This window comes from Diuraphis noxia, unplaced genomic scaffold (assembly GCF_037042655.1).
Source record: "Diuraphis noxia isolate RWA-SAM2 unplaced genomic scaffold, SU_Dnox_SAM2 contig0001, whole genome shotgun sequence".
Lineage (NCBI taxonomy): Eukaryota > Metazoa > Arthropoda > Insecta > Hemiptera > Aphididae > Diuraphis > Diuraphis noxia.
Window position 1 is genome coordinate 43,023,253 of NW_028301711.1, and position 27,740 is coordinate 43,050,992.

The following is a 27,740-nucleotide window of genomic DNA, read 5'->3' on the forward strand; positions in this document are numbered from 1 at the left end:
AATATTATGAAAATTGAGATGCTTTAAATCTACACATTTCGAGTCATATATAGAGGTAGATTTGTGGTATTTAATATGATTTATATTCATAGTGATATTTTAACCAGCAACAAAGTTCACGGAGTCGACTAGTATATTAAATAAATAAATATAATTGCCAACTTTACTTTTCTGATACAAAATCATAATAACAATTTGACAAATAAACCATGAACATCAGACGGTAACAAATAAATAAAAACAAATAATGTAATAATTATATTTCTAGTAAAAATAATTATTTCTGGCATCCTTGAATTAAATAATATTATTACCTACTACAAGCATACACTATGTTACATTATTATTATTATTGATCTAAATTAATAAAATAGTAAGTCAATTCCAAATTAAAGATAACAAGATATTAGTCTATTGATAATAGGTAGGTACTCGAAAATTGGTTTTATTTGCCTGACTTTACTAGCAAATGAACTTAATCTATTTAAATAAAGATCACTTTATAACATATATCATTATAAAATATAATATTCAGTACCTATTGGCTATTATATTAAAAAGTAAAAATTTTAGTATGCTGCAGTAGGTACCTAGGTATTGCTTTTACAAATTAATATTTACTTATGTAAATGAATTATTTCATATAAGCACTTATACTAATTAATGTTGAATAACTGTGTTATGTGTTAATATTTGACGAAACAATAAATTGAACTTTATTTAATTATAATACATATTATTATAAACGAAAGGTAAATAAAGTTACCTTTTTTGGTCATTTCAAAAAATAACAAAATCGCTCTAATTTTTATTGAATTTTTTTAAATAATTTTTCTTTGTGTATCTATACATTTACTGATTTAAGTACTTAACCATAACTTAATGACTAATGTATAGGACAATTTTGTTTTGTGAAATGTACTTTTTAAAACATAAATTTAGTACAAATGACCTTAGAGAAATTTTAAAGGTTATACCTATTATGTTATATATTTTTTCTAAATATTTATGGCTTCATATAGGTACAAGGTTATTAGCCAATTAAACATCATATTATTTACATTATTTAAGATTATATTATTTAATTAGTTTATGTTTATCAACTTTTAATAATATACAGGATGTTTCTTATCGTACTCACCACCATTTTTATATTTAATAGGTAAACAATTATTATAATTCTGATTTTAGATATTTTTAAGTATGATTACGGACCATATAATACTTAGATTTTTTTACCATTTAAAGTGTGTCATTTTAAATGATAAATTACAGTATCGTCGGTTTTGTCTAAATATAATAATTGATACAATTGGTACAATATTGGCACGGCGATTATCGGTAAAGGTGTAGTCGCGATGTGCGTTTCCCGTTTAATAATTAATAAACCTTTACTTTTTGTAATAAAAAGTCTCCAGGAAAATGTTTAATTTTAAAATAAACATTCCTATTTCAGTTTTAAATTGTAGGTACGAGTATTATGGTGATGACATCCAGTGCCGACCCAAGATACGGGTGACCCGCTTGGTTGCCCGGGGTACTACTTTTTTAGGGGCGCTTTTAATATACTAATATATTTTATACATTTTAGCTTAATATTTATTTAAATTGACAAAAATATAGCTAAATGACTAAATTATCTATGACAGAATATTCTGTTATATATTTTACTCCACTTTCCAGTTTTTATTATTATATTACAAATAATTACAAAATAATATACAATGATATATAATCATTAACTTGGGAAAATCAAAAAAGTATGTGGTTACAGCTGATACGTCTATAAATCGTATCCAAATAAGTTTTGCAATCCTTTACCTATCCATAAATATAAGAATTTTAAGCAAAATATGTAGGCAAGTACTCGTATAAAAAGTATTAAATGTATTATGGAGCATTTGATTAACGGCACCTTTCAAAAAATTGCCCGGACGTCAAAATATTTTTGGCTGGCCCTGATGACATCAATTTATATAGAGAAACTCATCTAGTTTTCTTTCTTCTAAAATTCCAATATGCCTTGTATAATACCTATGCCCATCATAATCCATTCAAAATTAATCTTACAATAAAAGTTTTAAAAAATTGTCTGTGTGAAAAGTATACTATTACGATTTTACTTATGTTACCTATGTACATTGTACATGTATATATACTATATAGTGTAGGTCTCGTGTTTAGATCGAGCACTCGTTGAGGTTTACTGATCGATACTATTTACATATGTCATATACATTTAAAAAATACGATATGTATACACTACGTCCCATTAATAATTTTTTTTTTTTGAGTTTACAATGATGGCGTGTTTTGTTTATAAAGACTTACAAATAATACATCAGCATATTTGTAATTCCTATAAATATTATAGGTAATAGGTATGCTTTGTATAAATATTATTTACTTTTATTTTTTATTTAAGTTTTAACTGTTATACAGTAATTTTCTTTTTATTGAATATTTTAGTCCATTGAAAGTCGGTAATTTCGACTACTGTGATAACCACCGTACAAAGTGTGATCATCACGTGAAGAACGTCGATGATTAAACGATTTAACATATTTAAATATTTTAGTCACCGTGATTGTGAAACATTTTTATAATATGTTATTTCAGAAATCATAAACACAACGCAGAATTACCTACTACCTACAGTGAAAAAAAATGTATCCTATTTTCAATCGTTTCAACATTCCTTACATTAATTACTTATATACTTCATTATAATCATTATAATATAATGACGAACTATTACACGCGGACGCTGCGCATATGGCTATATAATAGTGTCTAGCCAGGATGACGCGTGTACCTAAGTAGAATTGCGGGTCCAAGGAAAGGTCAGCTGACCTCCATGCCCATCAACGATATACCTCCTACCTGCCACATGTCACGGGCGAATGTAAGTTCCTACACGAGACCTAGCAGGTAAACAAGATACATATGGTAGTTCCTACACGATAAAATAAGGTACATATGTAAGTTCCTACATAGTAATAACCAGGTACATGTGTAAGTTCCTACACCGTAAAAAGCAGGTACATGTGTAAGTTCCTACACAGTAAAAAATAGGTACATGTGTAAGTTCCTACACTAAGTATATTATAAGTTATCAATATGATATTAGTTATAATGATATATCATATTATAATACTGTCATACATTTTAACCCTTTATTCTATATAATATATAATTCTTTATAATATTTAATAATTTACCTTATAAATATTATCAATTTAATAATTTTAAAAATAATAATTGTAATAATATAATAATAATTCGTCATTTATTGAAAAAAATAAAAATAAAAATTATCCATTCTATATAATATTTAATAATTTTAAAAATAATGATATAACTGTTATTAGATTGATAACTTATAATATTCCTAGTGTAGGAACTTACACGTGTACCTTTTTTTACTGTGTAGGAACTTACACATGTACCTGTCTTCCGCCGTGTAGGAACTAACATACGTACCTTTTTTTTTTCGTGTAGGAACTTACACATCACATATGTAGGAATTAACGGATGTAATTGTCTACCTGTTACTCTCGTGTAGGAACTTACGATTCCCCCATGTCACTATACCTTGGTCGTCAGATCGTAACCACGTGAACTTGTATGCATTCATAATAAGTTTTCCTTATCCTTTGTGTGGCCGTTTACCTAGGATACTAAAAGAATTGCAGCCTATATTACTGTTCTACACAACTAGCACAGCCACTTTTGTTTAACTTAATATTTGATTTGAAGCTGTGTAATCTCGAAGAGGTCACCTACATGGCGTTCCCAGTTCGAGACGTTATTATAACTGATTGCAAGAGAAAGCAAAAGAATCTAGGGATGACAAGACCGGACCGACAAAATATTTAAAGATAACAAAAAAGATAATATCGTTTATAATAGCTTTAATAAAAATAAAATATTAATTATTTTAGTTTACGTATTTATGTTGTCGCTTATTGGAATATCTAAAATCATAATGAATTCTAATATTAGGTTTAAATAATATATTGAGAGAGAACGCTGTTGCGATCTTGGGGACTTTGTTTTCGTTATGTCTACGCGCTATTTGTAATGTAACACTATTATTATTATATATAGTATCTTGCCTTAAGGAGATATATCTGCCAAGCCTCCCAAACACAATAATGCACAATTTTATGATGTATACTACTCTGGATAGCCTATTGTTTGATTATATTTAATATTGTTTAAATTATTATAAACATTTATTTTTTTTTAAGGGAATTTACTTGTGAATAATGGCTTATACTGAATTAGGGACATCAATAAATCAAATTTATGTTTGTTCCCTTATACATGGTCCCTCACGGTAGTGATTGATGTTAAACAATATTGTATTACTACACTAATCAGTATCCAAAAAAATTGTCGTGAAGTTTTCACCAGAATTGTAAACTGTTCGTTAATTTTAGAATGTAGATATTAATTGTTAGTCCTTATTTTACCCTACGATACTTAGATAACTTAGATTTTTAAGGTAGCTACTGGTTTTTTTTTTCTCTTGGAGGTTACGCCTGCAACAAAATATTAAGATAAATAAAAAAAGAAGTGAAAAAAATTATAAAGCATTTGTATAAAAATTACAAGTGGCTCAGTTTTATGTAATATCAGTAAATTGTATGTATATAAATTACATATGATTGTCACTTTATCAAAAGTGTGTTCAAAAACATGTTTTCTTATTTCGTCAAAATGTAGATAAAAATATTTTCAATTAGAAAGAAAATAACTTTATCAGTGCTTTTAGGAAATAAAATCCATTCATTATTTGTTCACAAATAAAGTCAAATGTACATACAATTAATCTTTTGTCAGAACATAGATAGTAAACTTTAGCTTTATCTATTTATTACGGAGGTTTTGAAAGAAACAATATTGTCTATTGTCCCACGTGCCACAAACAATCCTTGATTGAAAACTAATGAAATACGAAAAATAATTTCGTCATACATAATAACTATTGCAGTATTTTGCGAGATCGATTTTTAATAGGTACACCTATTATATATTAATAGATTTATTAATTTTAATAAATTCTATTCAAATATTAAATAAATAAATCCAACTACATGAAAGTAAACCGGATTCCTAACAGATACATAATATCGATCCTGGGCAAATGATTGATGATTTTTAATTGAGTTGAGTTAAAAGTAGTATGGGAACTTACAACTTTTGAGTTATACGAATTTTTTTTAAATGTATAAATTTAGAGCATAGAAAAAGCATTAAAATAATAAAAGTAAATGCTTATGCTATGCGCATTATCAACAATAATTTTTTAATAATTTATAAATTAACATTACTAGGTCGAACTCATAGTGTGTTTGTTACTCATGTCAACATTAGATTGAAAGTATATCAAACATAAAAAGTAAGAACATTATAATATGTGTTCACTGTTCATATACTGTTTTTTTTTACGATATTTCAATATCCGACCGAGTTATGAGTAGGTATTCGTGTAATTTTGTAAAATGTCTGATTTGTCTAAATATTGTTTAAAATAGTTTATGTTTATACAATATTACATTTTTAAATAGCTAAATGGTTATGAAGTCGAATAGTAATAAAATACAAAACGTATAAACCCTCAAAAATATTGTCCTTCATGTTTATGGTTTTTACTCAAATATTATAATTACCAGTTTACGTGGAAATGCTTTATTGATGTTCAATGAGCGGTTGTGCGTGGATCTGAGAGGAACAACAAATACTACAAGTCATTCTATAAACAATAATTATTCTATTTAATGTTTACAAAGGTGTTATTAATAGTTTGTGCTGGTGTACCCATTTTTTCGGCAGTACCTATTCTTGATTGGGATTATAGTTAGATCTAAATAGTATGCAATGCGAGATATTAAATTTAAAAAAAAACATTATCAAATCATTGATTCAAGTATTTCCTTTTCAATGGATAAGTGCTTTTTAAAATGATTCATAATCATAACCGATACAGTTTTCTTAAATCTAAAATTCGACGTTTGGTACACAGTGAAGCACATGAACACTCGATTTTGATATCATTATTATTAAAGCTAAGGCATTATTCAACACTACAATATTTAAACCTGAAATATGTTTACATTTACAATATTCTCTAAAAATAATTATAAGTTATAATTATTGAGTAGAATACGGCTCAAAAATAAATCGAAGGAACAGCACTCGACTGCTGCCGCCGCTTCATCTGTCTATACTCTATAGAGGTACTTGAGCCTTGTAAAAAACACGTTAGTCCGCTTGTTAAGCACCATCTATACAATATTTATTATTTTATTATCGCGCTAACAAAAAACAGTCCCAATAATGTAATTGCAACCATTTGCAGACTACATGATGGTCAGGGCTTAAATCAATAAATGCTGTCGTGGTCAATGATAATCCAGTGTCGGTGGGGGAGGTCTGCAGCTAATTTAATATTAATATAGTAAGTTATATCGCATTTGTCATAGCAGTGAGACAAGCGTGTAGCCTTACCTTAGACCGTTGTCATACATTTTATTATATCATCGAATAAGGCTATAGGTGGGAGTTTCCCGAGTGCGTCCCGAAATGACCATTTTTTAATGTTCCTAATGCGTCCAGAATAAAGTATCATCCGAGTGCGTTCCAAGAAAAAAAGGTCATAATTTTTACATAGCCCGAATGCGTCCCCAGTTCATTTATAATTACCCAGGGTGCACCACGAGAAGGTGATCTGGCTTACACCCCAAAATATTATTTTTATTATTATTAATTTATTATTATTATTATTATTATTAATTTATTTTAACTTAAACCGTTAAGTTTTATTTAATGTATCTGTGTTAATTTTCTTAAGTTCATGATGTATTCATTTAAGTGGCCGTACACTTTTTCATGGTTATGATCTAATTTATTCTCTATAACAGTATCTCCCCTTTTATCGGTTTTAAAATATGTTTCACACTTTTTGTTTGTACAATTCCATTGTCTTACATCATTATTTAATATTTTATGAAATCTTAAATTATACCCTTCAATAATTTTTATTTCCTTACCATGTTGACTTAACATGTTTTCGGGCAATGACATTTTGAAAATTTGCAAATTGACAATTTGTATTATATAATATTACGGCACTACTTAACACACAATTTCACTATAGCACTTATTTACCGTAACTGAGTAAGTTTTAACTGGTAATCGTGTAAAATTATTATCGGCGCTAAAATTAATTTCCCCACTGTTTCCAGTGTTTACAGTCATAAATGTACAAATGCAAATATTATAATTGTACATTTTAACCACCATATCCATCGTCAAACATGTAGGTATCTTAAAAGTTTGATTATTTTATCTTAAATAGATACCTATAGCAGCTGTGGACCGAGGACGCACTCGGGCTATTCATTATAATTTGTTGAAAAGACGGCGGACGCACTCGGACACTGTAATATAATTTTTCGATAAGACCGCGGATGCACTCGGGTTATAAAAAAGGTAACAATTAAAAACGGGACGCACTCGGGATGTCCCCCTATAGGTATAGCAAGGGTGGCCAAATGGTCGATTTTAGACAATTTCAAAGTTAACCTCCCCTCATTGTTAGTACTTACATTAAGGAGGTAGATATAAATTTTGACTTAAAGTGTTTGTGTGAAATGGAATTTCTTCACACTAAGCTATAAAATCTGAATACTGAACTATACTTTCTAATGATAATTTAGATTAGCATCTTGGTTTAGCGGTCAGTTACTATTACCTAGATTATTACCAAGAATATTCCATTATACGCTGACTACAATACAAAATTAAAAATATATTTTCATATAATTTTTCTAATTGATTTTGTTACTTATATCAGTACCTAATTAGTATGTTAATTGTTAATATTAGTTACAAATTTAAATTTAAAATTAAAATAATTATTTTTGTTTACGAGAGTAGATCATCAAAAAAAAAAAATAGGTACTTGCCTTTATTTTTAGTTGATATTAATCAAACGATGTTTGCCACTCCTAATGTAATTATATCATTTTTGTGTTTTATAACATTATTACACTATTGCAATAAATCACATTTGCCGTCATGGGATTATATTATTTATCACATACTTATTCACCGTAGTTAACAGCGGTGACATTCGATATTTTATTATTATTCTTAATCTGTTAGATAAGACGATTAACCAGTAAGTATCCGGATACGATCGATTTATCGGTATTTATTTTTTTCGTTTTTAATCTCCCCGCTCTTACCTTCACAGACAAAGTCGCTGTAAATCCTTTCATCGTATTAAACAAACAAACGTGAAAAATCCCCCACATACTTATGTGATAGAACCTGCCATGATATATACCTGTTGGCCGGGATTTTTGGCGATAACCTTTTTGGATCGGCGATAACACACGCACTGTACCGACCGCGACGGTGGTTTTAACATCACACTCGACCTAACGCGTTATACACGACACAATTCATCTTGGTTTTCACAGCCAGGCTGACTGAATTATTACTTTTATTGTTATCATATTTTTTTTTTTTTGTAACCAAAAAATAATATAATCGATGGTGTTGTTTTCTCGTGGCGTCAATACGGTGTGTACATATAATATAATGTATAGAACACATTGTTAGAACCAGCCGGTAACCTTTATATAAACCAAGTCGTATAATAATACATGACATTACATTGTTTTTGCGTTTTCGATACATTTCTATCGTCAATAGTAAGTTTCGCGTAGGCTACTGTTTACGTGAAGGACGCCTGTCTCGTTTGGCAAGCATCATAACCTGCATTTCAACGATAGTATTATTATTATTATTGTTATAATCATATAAGGGACTCCATTGCGTACAAAAGTTTGTGACCTGAGTCTTATCGGCTTGGCAACGGCAACCGGAGAACATACATACCAAAAATTGTGAAGCCGGTAAACCACTGCGCCATGGTGGAGGTACAGTCACAGACCACGAGTCCCAAGCTTAAAGTCATTAGGAAGTGTACGGAAGTACCAATAGCTATCGGGTCACCCACGGCGTCGGAGATGAGGCGTCGTCGGCGCCGACACTCACGTCTTATGTCCAACGCCTCGTCAGTGGTGTCGGCCGCAGCCGTCGGCATCCCGGTCTCCGAAAAACACAAGATATCGTGAGTATATTATACTCATCATTATTATATCGTCAGTATTGTGTGCCTGATTAAAGTTTATTTATAAATTTACAATTTTGAAATGATCTATACTTGATTCAAAATTAAAGTAAAAGAAAAGAAAAGCTGCTCTTCGCCTTTAGAAATATTTTAACTTACAGAGTAAAACGGATTTTTCTGATCGTGAAATCTACTGTGTTATATTTTGGTTAGGCAAAGACATGTTGATATAACGGCCTTTTTAAGATTTTTGCTGCATGATACCTGGCACTAAAGGTAGTTAGATCATATTATCAGGAGGAGGGAGACAATCGCCATTTTAATGCCGTTATACAAAGTAACTCGTTCCAAAATACCTGGGTCATTCCACTTAGGGCAGTCATTGGGTAATGCCAATGCTTTTATTTACCTATTTTTGGCTATGATCCTGATGTGCATAGCACTCCACGCACACTGAATGGAAAACGGTACCAAGTCGAGATATTGCTCCAAAAATTATGGTGCTAAGTACCACCGTATCGATTTCTGTCCAATGTTATTTGGAAAAATGAAATGAAAATTAGAATGTGATTTTATGTGCGGTACATAATATATCTAATCTTTTCATGGTTTTTTCTCGGTATTTGACGGACGTACTGAAATCTCCACACAGCAACAACGAAGCACTTATGCATATGGTAAAGGCAACCATCGGTGGAGGTTTTCTGGCCATGCCCGAAGCCTTTCATAACATCGGCATAGTGATGGGCATCGTGGGCACCGTAATACTAGGCATTTCAGTATTAAACATGATGTCGTGCATAGTGAGTATACGTGCTTAGAGTATATCCGTAGAACGTATTCAGGCCGATAAAATTCAAAACAGAATAAGTGTATAAAAGTTTGTTTTCACACTTAAAAGATAGATATACGAAATACAGGGGGGTTCACGGAATTAGGGACAAAAACAAATAGATATAACTCATGATGTTGTAGACGTACAATTATTTTATTAATATTTTATCATACACAAGTATGATAAAATTTTTAAGTTTAATAAGGATGGAAGTTCAATTCACGTTTGATGATGCGTCGAACGGAAGCATGTTTAATTTGTAAAGCCTAAGCTTATTTACGCACCGAGCGTTCTGGACTTTGGAGAACAGCGGCTCTTACCCTTTCCGTATTTTTGGGAGTTGTTACGAGGCCAGGTGGCTTGTTGTAATTTTATTATTCCCATTGTTCGAAAAGCAGTGACCCATCTCATAATTGTTTGCCGATCGGGAACCGCACCGTGCCGACTAATGTTAAAAACAATTCTGAATGCACGCTGTACTTTCACTATCAATTCGTTGTTTTTGACAAATGAGTCGTACGCGAACACACGGTGAACGACACTACACTGCTCCATTGTAGAAACTAAATGGCATTATCTAACGGATCGAATGAGACCTTTTCGACTTACTCACACTCAGCCTACGTTGAGAAAACCCCATCTATTTTTAGCCCTATTCCCGTGTCCCACCCAGCAAGAAATTTGACCTACCCCTCAATTTTAAGTGGATCAGATTTTCAAAATTATGAATAGAATATACGATAATAATATATCTATCAAAAGACTAATAATAAAGAATACGGAAGGGTTGATAGGAACAACTACACCCCCAGCTTTTGAAAAGAATATTTTAAACCAGAGGACTAGCTCGATTTTTGTTATGTTGTACCCAGTGGCGTAGCGATGGGGGGAGATGTTGTAAGTGTAGTAACAAAACCCTTGACCGTGTTTATTTACTATAATATACATACAATGATATAGGGCAAGAAAAATTATTTTACAATATGACCAATGACCATACACCCCATACGGAAACGTAACTATTACTATATAGTGACATATGTAATTGACATTTGACATAACAATAGGTATGCTCATATTTTATAAAAATATAATATCAAAGATTGGTAAAACGAACTATGATGGTGTATGCTGTTGCCGTATGGCTTACAGCTATTTGTTAATAGGTAATCACGTTTATTATTTTCAAATCAAGATAGATAGGTATAATTACATCAATATCAGCGAATTTATAATATTTATACTCAAATATTAGTATACAGAGATACGATTTATTTTTTTATAACTATATTCATGGTTTATTTTTCTATTAAAGTTGTTATTTTTCGTAACACCCCCCCCCCCCCCTTGAAAATTCATGGCTACGCCCTTGGATGTATTTTGTTATAGTAGTGATTAGGTTACTGAAACAGTCTATGTAGTAATTGATTCTAATGAAAAATAAATTTGTAATCCTTTTATTACGTAAACGAAAAATCATAGGCAGCACTTGGTGATGATTCCAGGGGATGGGGCAAACAATTAATTGACTTTCATAACCCAATCATCCCCAAAAAAATTTCAACATTGATTTAATTTTTTTTTTTGTATGAAGTGTATTTTCACCAAAATTGATTTCAGTAAAAAAGTTTTTTAACTTAATTTACTTAAATAAAGTATAATAATTTAAAAATATAAGCTAAAATATTAGGAGATATTTCAAACTAATAACAATTGTATTTTGGGGTATGAATATTTGAATAATAATTCACATTTTAGATTTACACATATCTATATATTTTGTAAAAATAACTTTAAACTTTACTTTGAATTACAAAACAATGTTTAAATTCAAAAATAATTATCATTTTATCAATATTCGAATTTCGATTATTCAATTATTACGAATTACGATTCATTAATAAAGGATTGAAATAATAGGTTTTTTTGTTGGGGGGAGGGCAAAAGTATACATTTGCCACCCTAAAGATTTTTTTGGGGTGGCAACTGCCCCCTCATGACCCCCCCCCCCACCAAGTGCCATCTATGCGAAAAATGATCTTACATGAAAATTGTCTAATATTAGTAAATTTTACAATAAACTTATAATAACTTTTGAAGATCTTTGTATTACCTTTTCATTAAAAATTATGAATTTTAATCTCTAAAACTTGAAAATAATTTACAAAATACTACTAAAACAATCAAACATATTATTTAAAACTTTTATGTACCTATATGGCTATATTATTAGGTTCTATTATACATAGCTACACAATTACATTTTAAACATAACTGTTTTAGATATTAGATGCCATTATAAACATAGGCAGTCGTTTATAAACAACATTAGATTTGCATTATGAGTTTAAGGTATCGCCTATTTATACCATGAACCACCATTACTTATTCACATCTAATTACAATAAGTTAATAAGTACCAATCAATTAAAAAAATAATTAAATATAAATACTCGTATATAGATATGTACTATTATAATAATAAATACTATATTTTTGAAAAAATGTATTCATAATACTAAAGTAAATTATTATCATGGAAATATAAATATACAATGAAAGTAATATAAACTAACAAATAGTCTCCGCTCAGAATCAATTTTCGTATGCTATGAACTAACATTAAATCCAAATTGAATGCATCTATTATTATGACCTCCGTGATGAGGTACATATAACATCTTCTATAAATCAGCAGAATGAACACAATTTTTTCTATATACCTACCTTTCATAACATTATAATAGTATTATATTTTAAATGTGAATTATGAGTCAGTGATTTTTGTTCTGTTTTCAGCTTTCCGTTATTAAGTAAAATACTACTTTCCATCGGTATAAATTGTTTAGCTCATTAGATAGGTATGTTGTCTAATAATTATTTATTAATGTATTAGATACAATGGCTAAAATAACATAGAAGCAAGAATAATGATAAACTTAAAAATAACATTAGGAAATTAAACTAAGTCATTATATTACCTAGTTAAGAATTCGTTCAAAAAGGCCTCACCCAAATACATTTAAAAACTCGGAAAATTCTGTCTGCTGTATAGTAGGTGTAAAAATATTCATTATTAACGAGGTCACTGTAAAGAATGTGTTAAATTTATATTCAATTTTATGTAGTTTCTCTATGAATATAATTTTGTGAACAACAACAAAATAATCAAAATCGTTGTTTATAAATATTATCAAACTCATAAATATTTCAAACGATTATTGTTTAATATATTTAGTAGGACAAGTTCTGTTTTTTTTTAATAATTCAAAGGAACTTTGGAGTTATAATTTATAGTTTTGATTTTTTCTTTTACGATTTAGGTCATGTGCTCGCAGACATTGCGGTCCGGCAAATATGTTGACATCATCTTGGCCGAACAGAACGGTAAGAACGACGCGGTGGCCAATGGAGAAGTTGATGACAAAGATGATAGTAAGCTGCCACCAAAACGGCGGAACAGCAATCAGTTAGTTCTGCCTCCAATGGATTATCCTGACACTGTGGCCGCTGTGTTCAAGTATCGTGCCTGTGGCCGGTTCGCTCATCTTGCGTCATTTGCCAGGTACGTTTATCACCATATAAATAATTAAATATTATCTGTACCTTGATTTATTGACGATGTGATAAGGGTTTGGTAATGAAAGGCCGTAATTCCATTGACATCCCAGAAACTTTATGCAACTGTGGTTACCCTAGAATATTATAATTTATAGATATAAAGTAACAAATTTACAGTTTTGATGAAAATATATGTTGGTCCTTTATATAAACTAGGTATATATTTATCTTTATGAATACGAGGCTGACCAATTCTCATAACTTTAGAAATTATATTGATGTAAGCCGTATCGCTTGGTCACTCTATAGTGTATTTAAGTGCATATTTGTGACATTTGTAAGTGAGAATCACTGATCATTCATTATGCAATGACTAATCTTTAATATGTTCATTGATGCAATCAACTATAAATATTTTAATATTTTTCGAAATTATTTACCATACCAACATGTGTTGGCATCGTCTTACGGACGTACAACATTAAAATTGTTATATAATTATTAATAATTATATAATAATTGTTAAATAATCACTATATTTTTGATATTACTAACAAATTATAAAATAGTAATTTTGAATTGATAGACTATAAAATTTCAAGTTAAAATAATATTTTAGGGTATTTCGGAGGCCTTTGTTAATTTTTATTTATAAATGCAAATTATGAGCATTTTAAAACTGTACATTTTCTTTTTTTGTAAACAATTGTTTATAACTTATTTCGAAATTAAATTATTAAAAAAAAACCTTGATTAATGTATTATTTTGAATGTACAATATTATGCTATGTTATACGTTTGTAAAACGAAGGCAACTTATGCAGGGAGGGCCCATCTTAATGTGCAAAACTACCTATTTTTTATTTGTCTGTCTTAAATACTTGGAAAGAGAATTGAAGGGCCACCATTATACAATTTTTTGGGGGAGAAGAGGGGTTAGGTCAAGTATATGATTTGCCAACGGCTAGAATTTAATTTGTATCAACTGATAATATGTTGACTCTTAGATTATTTTTTTAAACTATGTGAAGTGTAAAAATTCCTAATTTTTCCATATGATTTAGGCGCATTAAAATTAAAATTCGTTAAAATTTATGAGATAAAAAATTTCTCATACGACGTTCTTGAGGTACGAATACTAACTAATGACTAATCATAAGCAATAACAATAGGCCTACGAAATGGGACATTTTGGCGTGGCCGTTTTGGCGTGGCCGTTTTTGCGTGGCCGTTTTGGCGCGGCCGTTATGGCGTGGCCGTTTTTGCATGAAGTCATTTTGACGTGAAGCCGTTTTGGCGTAAGTGTCTCAGGTTATTATATTAATTAATTTACCATTATAAGTACTATAATAAGTCATACTTGCCGAATATTTAAATGGTGTACTACACCCTATTATATATATATATATATATATTATATATATGCATTACTGCCTGATAAATATACAAAAACGTATGAAAAACTTTTTCAAATGTTAAGAAATCTATGTACTTGATTAAATCCTACATCAATTTCATTAGACTTTGAATTAGCTGTTATAAATGCAATGAAAAAACATTTCCCAAATATTATTATTTATGGTTGTTTCTTTCATCTGACAAAAAATTGAAATGGGAATGGTTCATCCAACATTATGATCATTTATAACGTGTTTAAAAAAGATTCAAGCTGGAAGAGATACTTATTTATTTCAATTGGAATCAGGAAAGAGTCCCCCTAAAAAGCTCAAGAAATTATTGACACAGATAAACGTCTATTAAAAATAGTTCAAGAAACAGATACACGAGACATTTTAACATATTTAAGAGGTGTAGCACATAATATTTCTTTACAATAATAATGTTTTTTTAGTAAGTTTTTTAATTTATTATCAGTTATCAATTGTCAATTGTATTTTTTTAGATTTTTTAAATTTTTTTAATCAACTGAATTTTTTTAAATTGAATAAATAATAATAAATAATTTTATTTTAAATAACCTGAGAATTTACGCCAAAACGGTTTCACGTCAAAATGGCTTCATGCCAAAACGGCCACTCCAAAATGTCCTAGATCCATAGGCCTATCGTCTATAGGTAATTGATATAGCGATTAGAAATAGCATACCAATGAACAATGGTACAAACAAATTTTTATTGAACCTTAGTGCTTTATTGAGAGGTAATAAAAGTTGTTAGGTAGGTCCATAAAAATACATAAATAATGAAAAATTAATCACATACACGATACCATGATGATAAATAAATTGATCAGGTAATATATTTTTAGTCAATAAAATAAACAAAAAGTAATACAAATATTAAAAAAACTAATAATATGTATATAATAATAATACATTGTCTTTAGTAGGTATATGCGTATGTTAGATTAGAGATTCTGAAAGATTAATTACTTTGATTCATTGAAATTCATACTGCTTTTGTGTACCTACTTTTCATTGCTGCAATGCAGTAAAATAATAATAATATTTAGGACACATTGTGTTAACCATTGTGATACTGCATATTGATGCTAATAAAAAGCTTTAACTGTAATTTTTTTTTTAAGTTTAAGATAATATATTTTAATGAGGTCAGCCAATAAATATCAAAACAAATGTATTAATCTACAAAAATGTTTTTTATGTTCCATCAATCGCAACCACAACATTAATATTGTTGATAACAGAAAATTTACAAGTATATCCCTGGTGGTCACGTATTACGGGGTGAACATCATATATGTGTGCATCGTGTCAAGTACGTGTAAGCAGGTAGGTGTAACCTTATTTGGGTCTGGATATACATATATATATATACATATTAATATATTATGTTCATTCATTGGATCTCTATAGACCTAATTATAGATGTAGTGTGAATATTTTGGAACCATAATTTTATATATCTACAATTATATAATATTTTACTATAGGTTATAAAAAACGATTAATATATTTTTGGTTTTTATATATCAATTTTTATCAACACATGAGAAAAGCTATTTGATAGACCTATTAAGATTTTGAGCAAACCGATGAATATATTGACTTTACAATAATGCAGTGTGTTTTAATTTATTTATTTTTTGTGCCTGTATACACGATAAGTTGTCAAAATAATGTTTCGATTTTAAACTTCTGTAGCTTTTTCGGTTAGAAAGTGAATTAAGTTGGTGCATTGAAAGGTCAAAATTAAAAAAATTTCAAGTGGTTTTCATAGCGCCGGGAGATACAAAAAAATTTAGGAAAAATGGGAAATTTTATGCAAAATAGGTTTTTGAGAAAATCGATTTTAGATATTGGTGTAACTCTAAAAAAAATTATCTTAGGTAGATACTTGAAATTTTCAATAATAGTATTTTCTATACATGATCGAATTTTCAAAATATTTCAACAATTTTTAGGTAATTAATGCAGATTTGAAATTTCCTTTTATAAGCTTTTTATTTCATACACTTCAATGAGATTTTATTTGTTGGATCAAAACGCTTGAAAATTGAATACAAGGTTCTCCATAAGTTGATATAAAGCAGTTGGAAAATATTAAAAATACATTAACACGTTTTTTTTTTATAACTGTTTAAAGTTAAAATTTTGACAAAATGTATTTAATTGAAAATTTACAAATTATTAAATTGTTAAAAATTTATAAAACGTTTAACGTTTTAAGAATTGAATATTTAAAACAAGGTTTCACGTAAGTTGTTAATTCTGCAATTAAAAAAATTTAGAAACTATACAACCACAGTTTTTTAAATATTTATTTTTAGTTCAAATTTGGATAATTTTACATTTTAAATAAGCAATAATAACTATGTTAGTTATATTGTTGTAATTATTTAAAAGTATTATTCGTTAGTACTTGACATTTTTAGAGTATACTTTATAGTTTATACTATAATTGTAATAACTAATAGTTAATGTCGTTAATGACTTATATTAATACTTTATAGTGTATTCGTGTATTTAAACATTGAGACTTAGTTTGATTTTAACTACGATTCACTTTAAATGTAAGTAGTTTTAATTAAGAGCGTCGCCTATAACCACACAAACGCGCAAAATACGCATGGGAAAAAACCACACGCAGATTCAAAAATATTGGATATCCCATGACTGCACACGTTTATTTTGGACGATTATCGACAATAATCTACAGCAAAATTATTAAGCTTTATCTGCAAAAGATGAATGAACCATCGTACGTGAGATTTAAAATAAAATCAATATATTATAATGGAATATAATATAAAAAATTACAAGTTTAAATTTTAAACCATTATAGGTGCCTACAATATTTATATTTCAGTAATTGTATTTTTATTACTATTATACTATATTACTACAAATTATGACCATTTAGATGCTATTTTCAATTATTTATTTCTATATAATATGTTTTATAAATTTTCATATTTAATAAATTTATGCAGTATCGTACTATTTGTTTTGAGTGGAATTAGAATAATATATCTTTCTATAAATCTGTGTGGATTACTATTTTTGTGTGTGGTATTGTTCGGTTTTGGGTCTTGTTATTGAGGTAATGGTAAGCGCCGTAAATTAACATGTGTTTAGAATACAATAAAGATCTAAGTGAAGTTATTTGAAAACTCGTAGGAAAAAATAAAATTATCAACAATTAGTGTGTTTGTTTTTGGATGTACCTAAACTGGCTATTTAAGAAAAAAATTTATATAATTTGCTGTATTATTGAAAATATGAAATGATTATATTCATTTAATTTCAAATTGTTTTTTTTTTATATTATCAAAAAGTAGTACATAATATGAATATTTTTAATTTTTTAAAAATAAAATAATGTTTTTCAGTTTTTGCCATTGGTTACAATAAAAAAACGGGACAAAAATATTCATACTACACAATATTGAATTAGGGATAAGGGTTACAGAGTAATTCATTACTATTATTTTTACAAATAATTAACAATATACTGTAAACATTAACATTTATAAAAATGTGCAATAATTTCGTAACGCAATTTACACCGTGTGCGCCCCACGCTCGGACATGTTTTAGCTCGTCGACCATTATACCACTGACGCAGCTGTGGACTCGTGGGGTCATTTGATGCATGGACTGTCCATTCGTTGGTACCCGATATTTGTCTCGGTGTTAATCATCCCCGTGGGTATGGTCCGGTTGATCAAATTCCTAGTCCCGTTCTCAGTGGCCGCCAACTTTTGCATGCTTTCCGGCACTTTGGCTGTGTTTTACTTCATTTTATTCGGTGACGACAGATCGAATCAACTCGCGCCCGAGGAACAAGCCAAGCTAATCGTGTGGCCGGCCACCCGGTGGACGCTGTTCGCCGGCAGTTCCTTGTGCTCATTGGAGGGCGTTGGAATGGTAATAGTTACCTATAGTTAGTAATATATATATATAAAATAATATATATTATGTTTTAATTAATTTGTTGTAATAAGTATATTATACAAATACGATCAAACTTTTAAAAACTAATATTATTTTCATAAATGAGGGGTGCAAATCTAAAACATATTACCATAAAAATACTGATTTTTCGGGAGAAATGATTTTTTGTATCTTAACAATATATAAAAATAAAACTATTTTTAAACAATTTTATACACACATCATTTTGAAGGTAGTCAATTTTTAAAATCATTTAATAATATATTATTTATATTCAAAGCGATTGAAACGTGTTTAATATGCTATGATTATATTTTTAATTTAACTTTAATTTTAAATTTGATTCTATTTTTTTAATAAAATTTTATTACATTTTGAATTAACTTTTTTTTTCATATCAATACTTTCAACACGAGTAATAAAACATTTTTTAAAATCATATGGAGTATGTTTTGTCATAAAACTGGAAACAGTAGGTACGTTTTGACTGTCTAAATATTATTTTTAGGTATGCAAAAAGTTTGTTTTGGATAAACCTGTAATTTGGAACAGTGGATTTGACTAGAAATTTGACTTGAATAGTACTTTTGATTCATTATTAGGATGCCAATCGATTCACCATGATTTTTTCTATGACCATCAACAATTAATAGTACGTTGTAGATTTCCATCTTTTATTTAGAGGACACCACATCCCCTCAATGTGTTGTCTCCATCTTACAAACGTACAATAACATAACAAAAAATGTTTTCGCGTAAAACAACCGAGAAGGCTATAGTTATAATAATAATAGTTTCTCATAACTAAGAAACGAAATTTTCAGACTATAAAGTGTACGAAAAGAGTTCTGATAGTTTAAAAATTAATTGTTTAAAACTTGAATAACTTTTTTTGGTGTGGCGTCCTTTTAATATAGTTTCAAAGTTTTTTAAAAGGCATTTGATCTAATATTTACTATTAATTATTAATATGGACATTTTACAACAAACATTTTACGACAAATGTACGATCGTATGATATTATAATCTACTATGATTTCGCAAAACAAGAACATTTTTTTTTCGAATTAACAAAAACTTTTAAAACAATTGCTTATTTTTAATTCTTAGTTTAGTCAAGAAAATACAAATTTTTTAAAAACTTTTAACTATTTTTAATCAGGAAGGGCGAGAAGTATCCTAATCGGTAATAATTTAACTTGACCAAGTAAAAATATCGGCCACCTAGCTATGCAGGAACATAATAATATAATATAAAATTGTTTAATATTACACACGCATTATTATGCATTTAATATAAGCCTATAGGCTATAGTATGATAACATGGCTTAACGTATTACGTCTCTTTACATGTGCTGGTTCACTCGTGTCATCATTCGGTCCTTGTCAAACACACGAAAAGCTGATGCACATCGAGAACGCGATGAAGAGACCGCTGGAACTCACCGGACCACCTGCTTACACGCTGCACAAATCCATGCTGGTAATCATCGCTATGAATAGCGTGCTGGGCTTGTTCGGGTATTTGCGTTACGGAGATCAGTGCGCAGGTAGCATATCGCTTAATCTCCCACAGGACAACCGGTTAGTACCTATATGCGTTTTACTGTTTTAGTCAAATTAAAATTTAATATATGTGCCATACTATTATTATAATATTGGTAAAATATATGCAATCAAATAAAATAAAAATAATAATTAAATAAAGAAAACCACTAATCTAAAACATAATAATAATATTATTGTACGATTAAAATCTGTTTCTCTACGACGGCGTTTCTTTAAAAATACTTTCCAAAACTGCATACAAAACCATTCTCCAGGTTGCCACATATTGTAAGAATGTGTCGTATTATATTTCCTCCGTTTCAGCTACCTGTAGAGCTGCACCAGCTTGCGGTCTAAGGTACTACGCAGTTAGAGCAGGTTAGGTAGGTTATACAGAGTGGATTCGATTAGTTTCTTAATCAATTTTTAGATAAAATTTATTTAGATAAACAAACGTTAGGTTAATAACTCAAAACATTAATTTTTTTTAGAACATTTTACCATGTTGTGATTGTATATTTATTAATACTACTAATAATAGTTATTTTAGTAATATTATTATTAATAACTCTGTTTTTATACATAAAATATTATAAATGCATTTTAAAACCAGCAGCATTTACTAAAGAACTCTATTCGGATTTTAAATTCGTGAATCATTTAAATTCATATTTTAGTGTACTTAATTAATGTGCTTATTATTTAATATAGTAATATGTAGTTATATTTTATAAAGCAAATACTTCAAACATAAATAAAAAATATATAAAAAATACATACAAATAAATCAATTTTATTAAATAAATTATACTATATTTTTTATAAAGGAGTACTTATATTATATTTTGCGTCTTTTCTATTGTAAATATACTCTCAATGTATGTGGTCTTGTTAATTAATTTACATAATTTCCTGGATGAATGTTTCAACAAATTAATACAACATAGGTAAATACTACAGGTACATAAGTAGATACTCAAAATAAGTAAGTGATAAATACCTAGACCTTGTTCCCCACATTTCTGATTGTAGTTTGAACTAAGTATAGTGAAAAGTAGATAATAATGAAACAATGTAAGCTGCAGCAGTGTAATGAGTAGAAAATTAAAAAAAAACTGTACAAATTATAATATACTGATATAAGTCCTCTACAATAAACAAAAATTAAAATGGCCACTTTTAAAGTTACTTAATAATTTAAAAATAATTAGGAGGATACTATAGGACTGAATCAGTATTCCCGTGGAGCGTATTTTTAGGGATAAAATAAAATTGACGTCAATTGCCTTAAAAATTAAGTAACTTAACTTATCAACCCATAAGAATAGGTTTGGGTTTATGGCCTTTGCCATTTCCATGTGCTATTTATACGGGTGATTACGGCTTCTTCTGATTTATTATATTAAATAATTTGACAAATTTGTGTTTAATTTACATATGTAAATTTAATTATAAAATTGTTTGCATATACTTATTAATTTACTTATTCGTCATTAAATATTAACTATTATTAATTTTCTATTAATATTTAAGTTAATAAGTTAAAAAACTCCATTATTTATTTTTAACTTAATAAACCATTAATGCTGCTCAACTTTGCAAGTTTTTTCTGTTATAAGTACTTAATTTATGTGAAAATTTTTAATTTTTTGATTACAAATTTGACGAGAAACTAGTGTAGTCAGTATTATATGACCCACTTTGTATACTATGCGAAGAAAGAGAGGTGATTTTTCGTTTTCGTTGCATATAAACTGTAATGTTGTATAATATATTTAATATCATAATATAGACTTTCCGTATTTACTACAATCTAAATGAGTATAGGTAGTCGTTTACTCGTTTCTGGTTATGCCTATAGAATTAATTATTATGTATCCACTATGACTCTGACGATAAATAAAACTAAAACATTCTAAAATATTGTCACCAAGACCAAACCATAATAACTTAGGCAGGTAAAAAAAATATTAAAAACCTGTAGTCCTTGAACTCAGTTGAAGACGATTTACATAATTTAGATTTTGGTTTTTAATATTTCCATTAGGCATAAGATTCTTCTTTAGAATTTCAATGTAATATACTACGTATATTCTAATATATTATACTAGTATATTCCATGTACTAATATTCCCCTACCATAGGCGAAACTAGAAAATTGTATTAGGGCAGGCCAAATGAAAAATATGAAAAAAAATTCTAATTATAAAATAAGTTTTTTTATTTAAATTTAAAATTGTATTATGTCAGTATATTATCCAGTTGGTATTAGGTCAGGCTATGGCCATAGTGGCCTGACCCCCGTAGTTTCGTCTATGTCCCCCACCAATTGTTTACTTAAACCATGTTACATTTTATGACAACTATTTAAAAAAAATAATTTTACATAATCACATATATATATATATATAATTTTATCATTTAAGATCATTAAATAATTTTTGTTATAGCTATTTTAAATGCGTTTATCAGTGTACGAAACAAGTCCGTTATACGCTCATTATTTTAAACTGTTGTAAGCTTATGGAAAATACCGTTTTCTTTTTTTAATTGACCACTCTAATATTGACAGTCTTGTTATTATTATTCAGAATAGTTTATTTCAATGGGTTAATCAAATAGTTCAATTGTTAAAATATCAAACAATTTACCAACAACGATTAAATAAATACATATAGTGTAAAATAGTGTAAACACGTTGGAAAAAAATCATCATTTAAATATGAAAAATACTACTTAATAATTGATGTGTAGGACTACTATAGCGAAGAGTAAAAAAAAGTGAGCCGTCGAGAGACACCTGGCAAATATGAAAGATCGAAATTATTTTACATAGAGAATGTGAATGAAAATTGAAAAGATCATTTATTTAAGGAAATAAACATGACATAATCAAAAAAAAAAGTATGTAGATATTTTTAAGAAAAACGTTTCTTTATTTTAATGAATTATTAGATGTTTCGCACATGTGGCTCCACATGTAGGCAATTCAACACTGATACGTCACATAATATGTTTAACATCACACAAAGCACATTTAAAAAAAACACAGACTAAGCTATACAGTTCGGTCCAGTCTAATATAAAATAAATTTATATGATCTAGTTTGAGCATTTCTCGCTAAACTTAGGGTCAGATCCATACACTTCTACGGTCTGGCCCGGTCCAGTTAATACATTTTTACGGTCTAGAATGTTTTAAGATTGAACCAGCAATCTGATTCCAGTGTACTCTATCAAATTTAATTTAATTATTGGTGCGATTTGATCTATGAATAATATGTAGCCATGGGTTTGGTCTGAATTTGGTCCTCTTGTTACTTTTAAATAAGATCCAGTCCGACTTTAGTATTTTGTTAAAATTTAAAGTCTGGTCCGGTTCCTAAAACGCACCGTGCAGAGCACTAAGAGGGAGTGGGCCCATATGACTTATTTCAATCCACAATCGGCTGCTATCGTTGTTAACGCTAATAGTAGTCTTTTACGCAATTAAGTTAAAGTTATTGTTAATGTTAATACAAGATATGTTTAGGTTATTATATTAATGATGACGATTTATGATATTATAATATTATTGTGTTTTCAATGTCAGTTTGTCAGAAGTCATAAAACTTATGATCGCTTTGGGCATCCTATTGACGTATGGACTTCAGCTGACCGTCACCGCTGACCTGGCGTGGCAGGGACTGCGTAACAAGCTCATTAAATCCATGGGTGGATCTACTGACAGCGACGATGAAGTTAAAGATGATGATTCTTCACCAAAGTTAATGACTTACTACTATAGCATGCGGTTCATCCTGATATTCGGCACCAGTAAGCATGAATATAATATACCATGTACTTGCTGTGGTATGAGGGTCATGTGTTCGAATGCCGTATGTTCGAACTTGAAGTGTACGATTGTAATGTTTTGTACCTTTAGCCTTCGCCGCGCTTCCACTGCAGATAGTTCCATGTCTTTAGTTTTATCTGTACTAATTTTTAATCCCATAAAACTTCACTTGATTTTAATATTAGAATAGGCTTCCCCCGTAGCACTATAATTTTTTGCTATTATTACAATATCATCAGCATATCCACCGATTTGCCACGCTTTATTAATAACGCTTCCAAATCGAATGTTTATGATGCTGAATTTCAGGCTTTATATTTCAAAATGATAGTAAATAAATAAATAAACATCTACGACTGCTCACAAAACGGAATATTAAAATAACTTTAATCAGCTGTTTAGAAGAGCGACAGAGAGAAATATATAAACTTTATGTTTTAGAAAGAAATGTATGCTTTCGGCTCCAAGGTCACGATTTATTCTTATAATATAGATAATTATATATGTTATATGTATTTGAATATTTAAATAATTTTATATTGGTTACAATTAACAAACCATTTTAAAGTATACCAATTTAATAAAACAGTATAATGGTGTAGTGAAAAAACAGATCCCTCCTCTTCAGCCCCCCCCCCTCCACTTTAAAATTTGACCCTAGTTGTGCCTAAACACACACACATCCACAGCATCACATGTGAATTTTTTTAACATATCTCATTTATCTCCAAATATTACAGTTGTGGTGGCCGTAGCCATACCAGACATTGGACCACTCGTATCGCTCGTGGGTTCTGTCGGGTTCTCAACACTGGGCCTGATAGTGCCCGTTTTAATGGAAACTGTATGGTACTGGTCTGACGAAAACGACGACGGTCAAGAACAAGACTGCTGGGACGTAACGACGGTGACGATATCGGGGACGACAGCTATAGTGGCCGGTGGGTCAGCCACAATGGCAGCTGTTGCAGCTGGTGGAGCAGAACGCAGGTCATCGAAACGAGGTAATTGCTGTCGCCGAATCATACGACACGTGAAGAACCTGATACTTCTTCTGCTCGGCTTGATAGCATTGATTGGTGGTGCATTCTACAACATTCGTGACATCATCGCTAGGGCTTCTGGAGAATCATTAAAACCTACCATCTGACAGACAAATTTGTCTTCTACGGATGATTTAATATTTAAAAAAAAATTTTTGTTATTAAAAATATACGGGTCTAAATATTATAAACCATAATAACTACCGGTAAACAAGTACTAGAATGGTTGAAGCACTGTGCCATTATATTATAGGAACTAAATATTTTAAGGCAAAAAGTCAATAGGTAACACCTGCAACAGTTCACAGTTATAATTTTTGATGAAGGTATCTCTGCATTTTCTAACAATATTACAATATCCATCAATAGGTATGGATTTTCCAAATTTTACATTAATAGTAATTGAAAAAGTTTGTTTACCGAGTTTTCCTGTTTACACGTTTCACTTACAACAGGAATTGTTCTATCTATTATTAATGTATATTGTATATCATATATATATATGGACATAATAATATTTTTATATAAATATATCCACATATTGTGTGTTTCATTTATTCAAATAATGAATATGATTTAAACCTATATGAACAAATTATAGGTAATCGTGCCTAATTGTGTATCGCTGTCCAAAGCTGCATTTTTCGTGAATAACCTTTTATATAATTGTGCTAGTACATATAAATGTTTGAAAATTCCAAAAATCAATGTTAGAATAAATCTATTATCTACCTACCTAAAGTAGCCTTTATAATATTATAACTACCTAATTATTAAATTATTATAAAATACCTATATAGGTACCAGTGTACCACCTGTAAGGTTCCCCAACCTTCTTGTAATAATGGCCCACAAATTTGCCAGTACTGAACTTGCAACTAATAAATTCTATTAAAATGATTTGAATATTGTCAAAAACTTGAATTTATTTGTTTTTTTATTGAAGAACTTGAAATTTTTTCTTACTCACTAAAAATACTAACTGAATTGAATTTTTTATCTGAAACTACGCTCAAATTTGTATATTGAAGCTTATATTTTACTACAGAATATGTATAGGTAGATACAATTAATTACTTACGTCAATGCAATAACTTCTTTTAGAATCCATAATAATTAGGTTGATTTTATTTTTAAAAAATAATTGTAATTTGCACTATAATATGTTAGACCAAAGTGGTTATATATCTTTTTTTAACATACACTAAATTCTTTTCAGATGAGTTAAGATAATATTTCCTCAAATTATCTTAAAATTTTTATGCATTAACAATTGTTTATTTGTTTTTCCTTATAACTTACCTAATGTTCTTTACGTTTATACTAAATGGCATGGTTTACTTTACCTACTTCTGTAAAAACGCAAGGTTATATTTTAAATCATATTGTAAACACAAATCATTGTACATGACAGGATAACTTTGCCGTGGTGAGTGAATGAGACCAGTAGCTTGTATACATGTATACAGTATACAGTACTTGTATACATAAGTTTGTTGTACAAACAAAAGGTTTTTTTAACTTATTACTTAAAAAAAAAAATTTAAAAAAATAGGAATTCAGTATTTTTAATTCATCTTTTATATAGTCAATAGGTATAAGGTAGAATAAATTACCAGGAAAAATAAATATTAATGATAAGATTGGTCGTAACCAAAAATATTAGACTACTAACCTATCGAAAAAAAAACAACTTGATAATTATTTTCATCTTCATAGCTAATCATATAAATTAAATAATACTTTTTAATTAGGTAGTTTTTGATAATGCCTCATTTAAATTTAATATATGGAGCTTAGAGATTAAAGGTGATAGGTACAGGTATATAATATTATGGTCGTTTCTAAATTATATAGGTAGATTATAAATGCTTTATGCCGTTAGAAATTGCTCAATTTTTTAAAAGGTTAAAATGTTTCCATATCTCTTTTTTAGCTCTGATAAGTTAAGAAATGACTATATGATGACCAACAGGTAACTTTCTGTATTTAATTAAGTACCTAATTAACTAATTTCGTTTAATAAACATTAAATTGAATATAATATTATATAACAGTGATAAACAATATTTTATATTTATTCAATATTATAAAATTAAACAAATATTTAACATTTTCATAATTATAGTTTGTTGTAAACCTAATACTATTTGAATTAAATAAATTGTATTGACAAAATAATTAATAGATTTAATTATATACTCGTATAATAAATCAGCTTTATTTACTAAACATTTCATTCAAACTTGATGCTTTGGCTCAAAAATATTTTTACTTGTGCATGGTTTGTATGTAAAACTTATATTTTTTGTATATCTATAAATTATAATGTATATTTTGTTTTAGATTTTAGCTTATAATATATTAAATTACACCTATATTAGATATA

The 27,740-nt window shown here is 28.9% G+C and overlaps 1 protein-coding gene across 2 annotated transcripts; it reads left to right on the forward strand.

Moving 5' to 3' along the window:
• The first annotated feature begins 8,382 nt into the window (after window positions 1-8,382).
• On the forward strand, window positions 8,383-27,059 carry LOC107163130 (proton-coupled amino acid transporter-like protein pathetic). 2 transcript variants are annotated; one of them, XM_015510386.2, is made up of 9 exons: window positions 8,383-8,729; window positions 8,843-9,151; window positions 9,804-9,954; window positions 13,310-13,551; window positions 16,215-16,299; window positions 18,568-18,897; window positions 20,328-20,509; window positions 24,066-24,289; window positions 25,049-27,059. In XM_015510386.2, the coding sequence occupies exons 2-9, from the start codon at window positions 8,949-8,951 to the stop codon at window positions 25,456-25,458; spliced, it is 1,827 nt and encodes a 608-aa protein (XP_015365872.2). In that variant the 5' UTR covers window positions 8,383-8,729; window positions 8,843-8,948; the 3' UTR covers window positions 25,459-27,059. The 2 variants fall into 2 exon arrangements, with proteins under 2 accessions (XP_015365872.2, XP_089072332.1); XM_089216206.1 differs by having other exon boundaries at window positions 8,383-9,151.
• The last annotated feature ends 681 nt before the right edge of the window (window positions 27,060-27,740 follow it).

What these genes read in the sequence shown, in the direction of transcription:
- LOC107163130 (XM_089216206.1), top strand. Translation starts at nt 8,949, where the DNA reads ATGGTGGAGGTACAGTCACAGACCACGAGTCCCAAGCTTAAAGTCATT. An exon ending in TGTCAAGTACGTGTAAGCAG is followed by an intron (nt 16,300 to 18,567) that starts GTAGGTGTAACC and finishes GACATGTTTTAG; the next exon opens with CTCGTCGACCATTATACCAC. An exon ending in CATTGGAGGGCGTTGGAATG is followed by an intron (nt 18,898 to 20,327) that starts GTAATAGTTACC and finishes ACACACGAAAAG; the next exon opens with CTGATGCACATCGAGAACGC.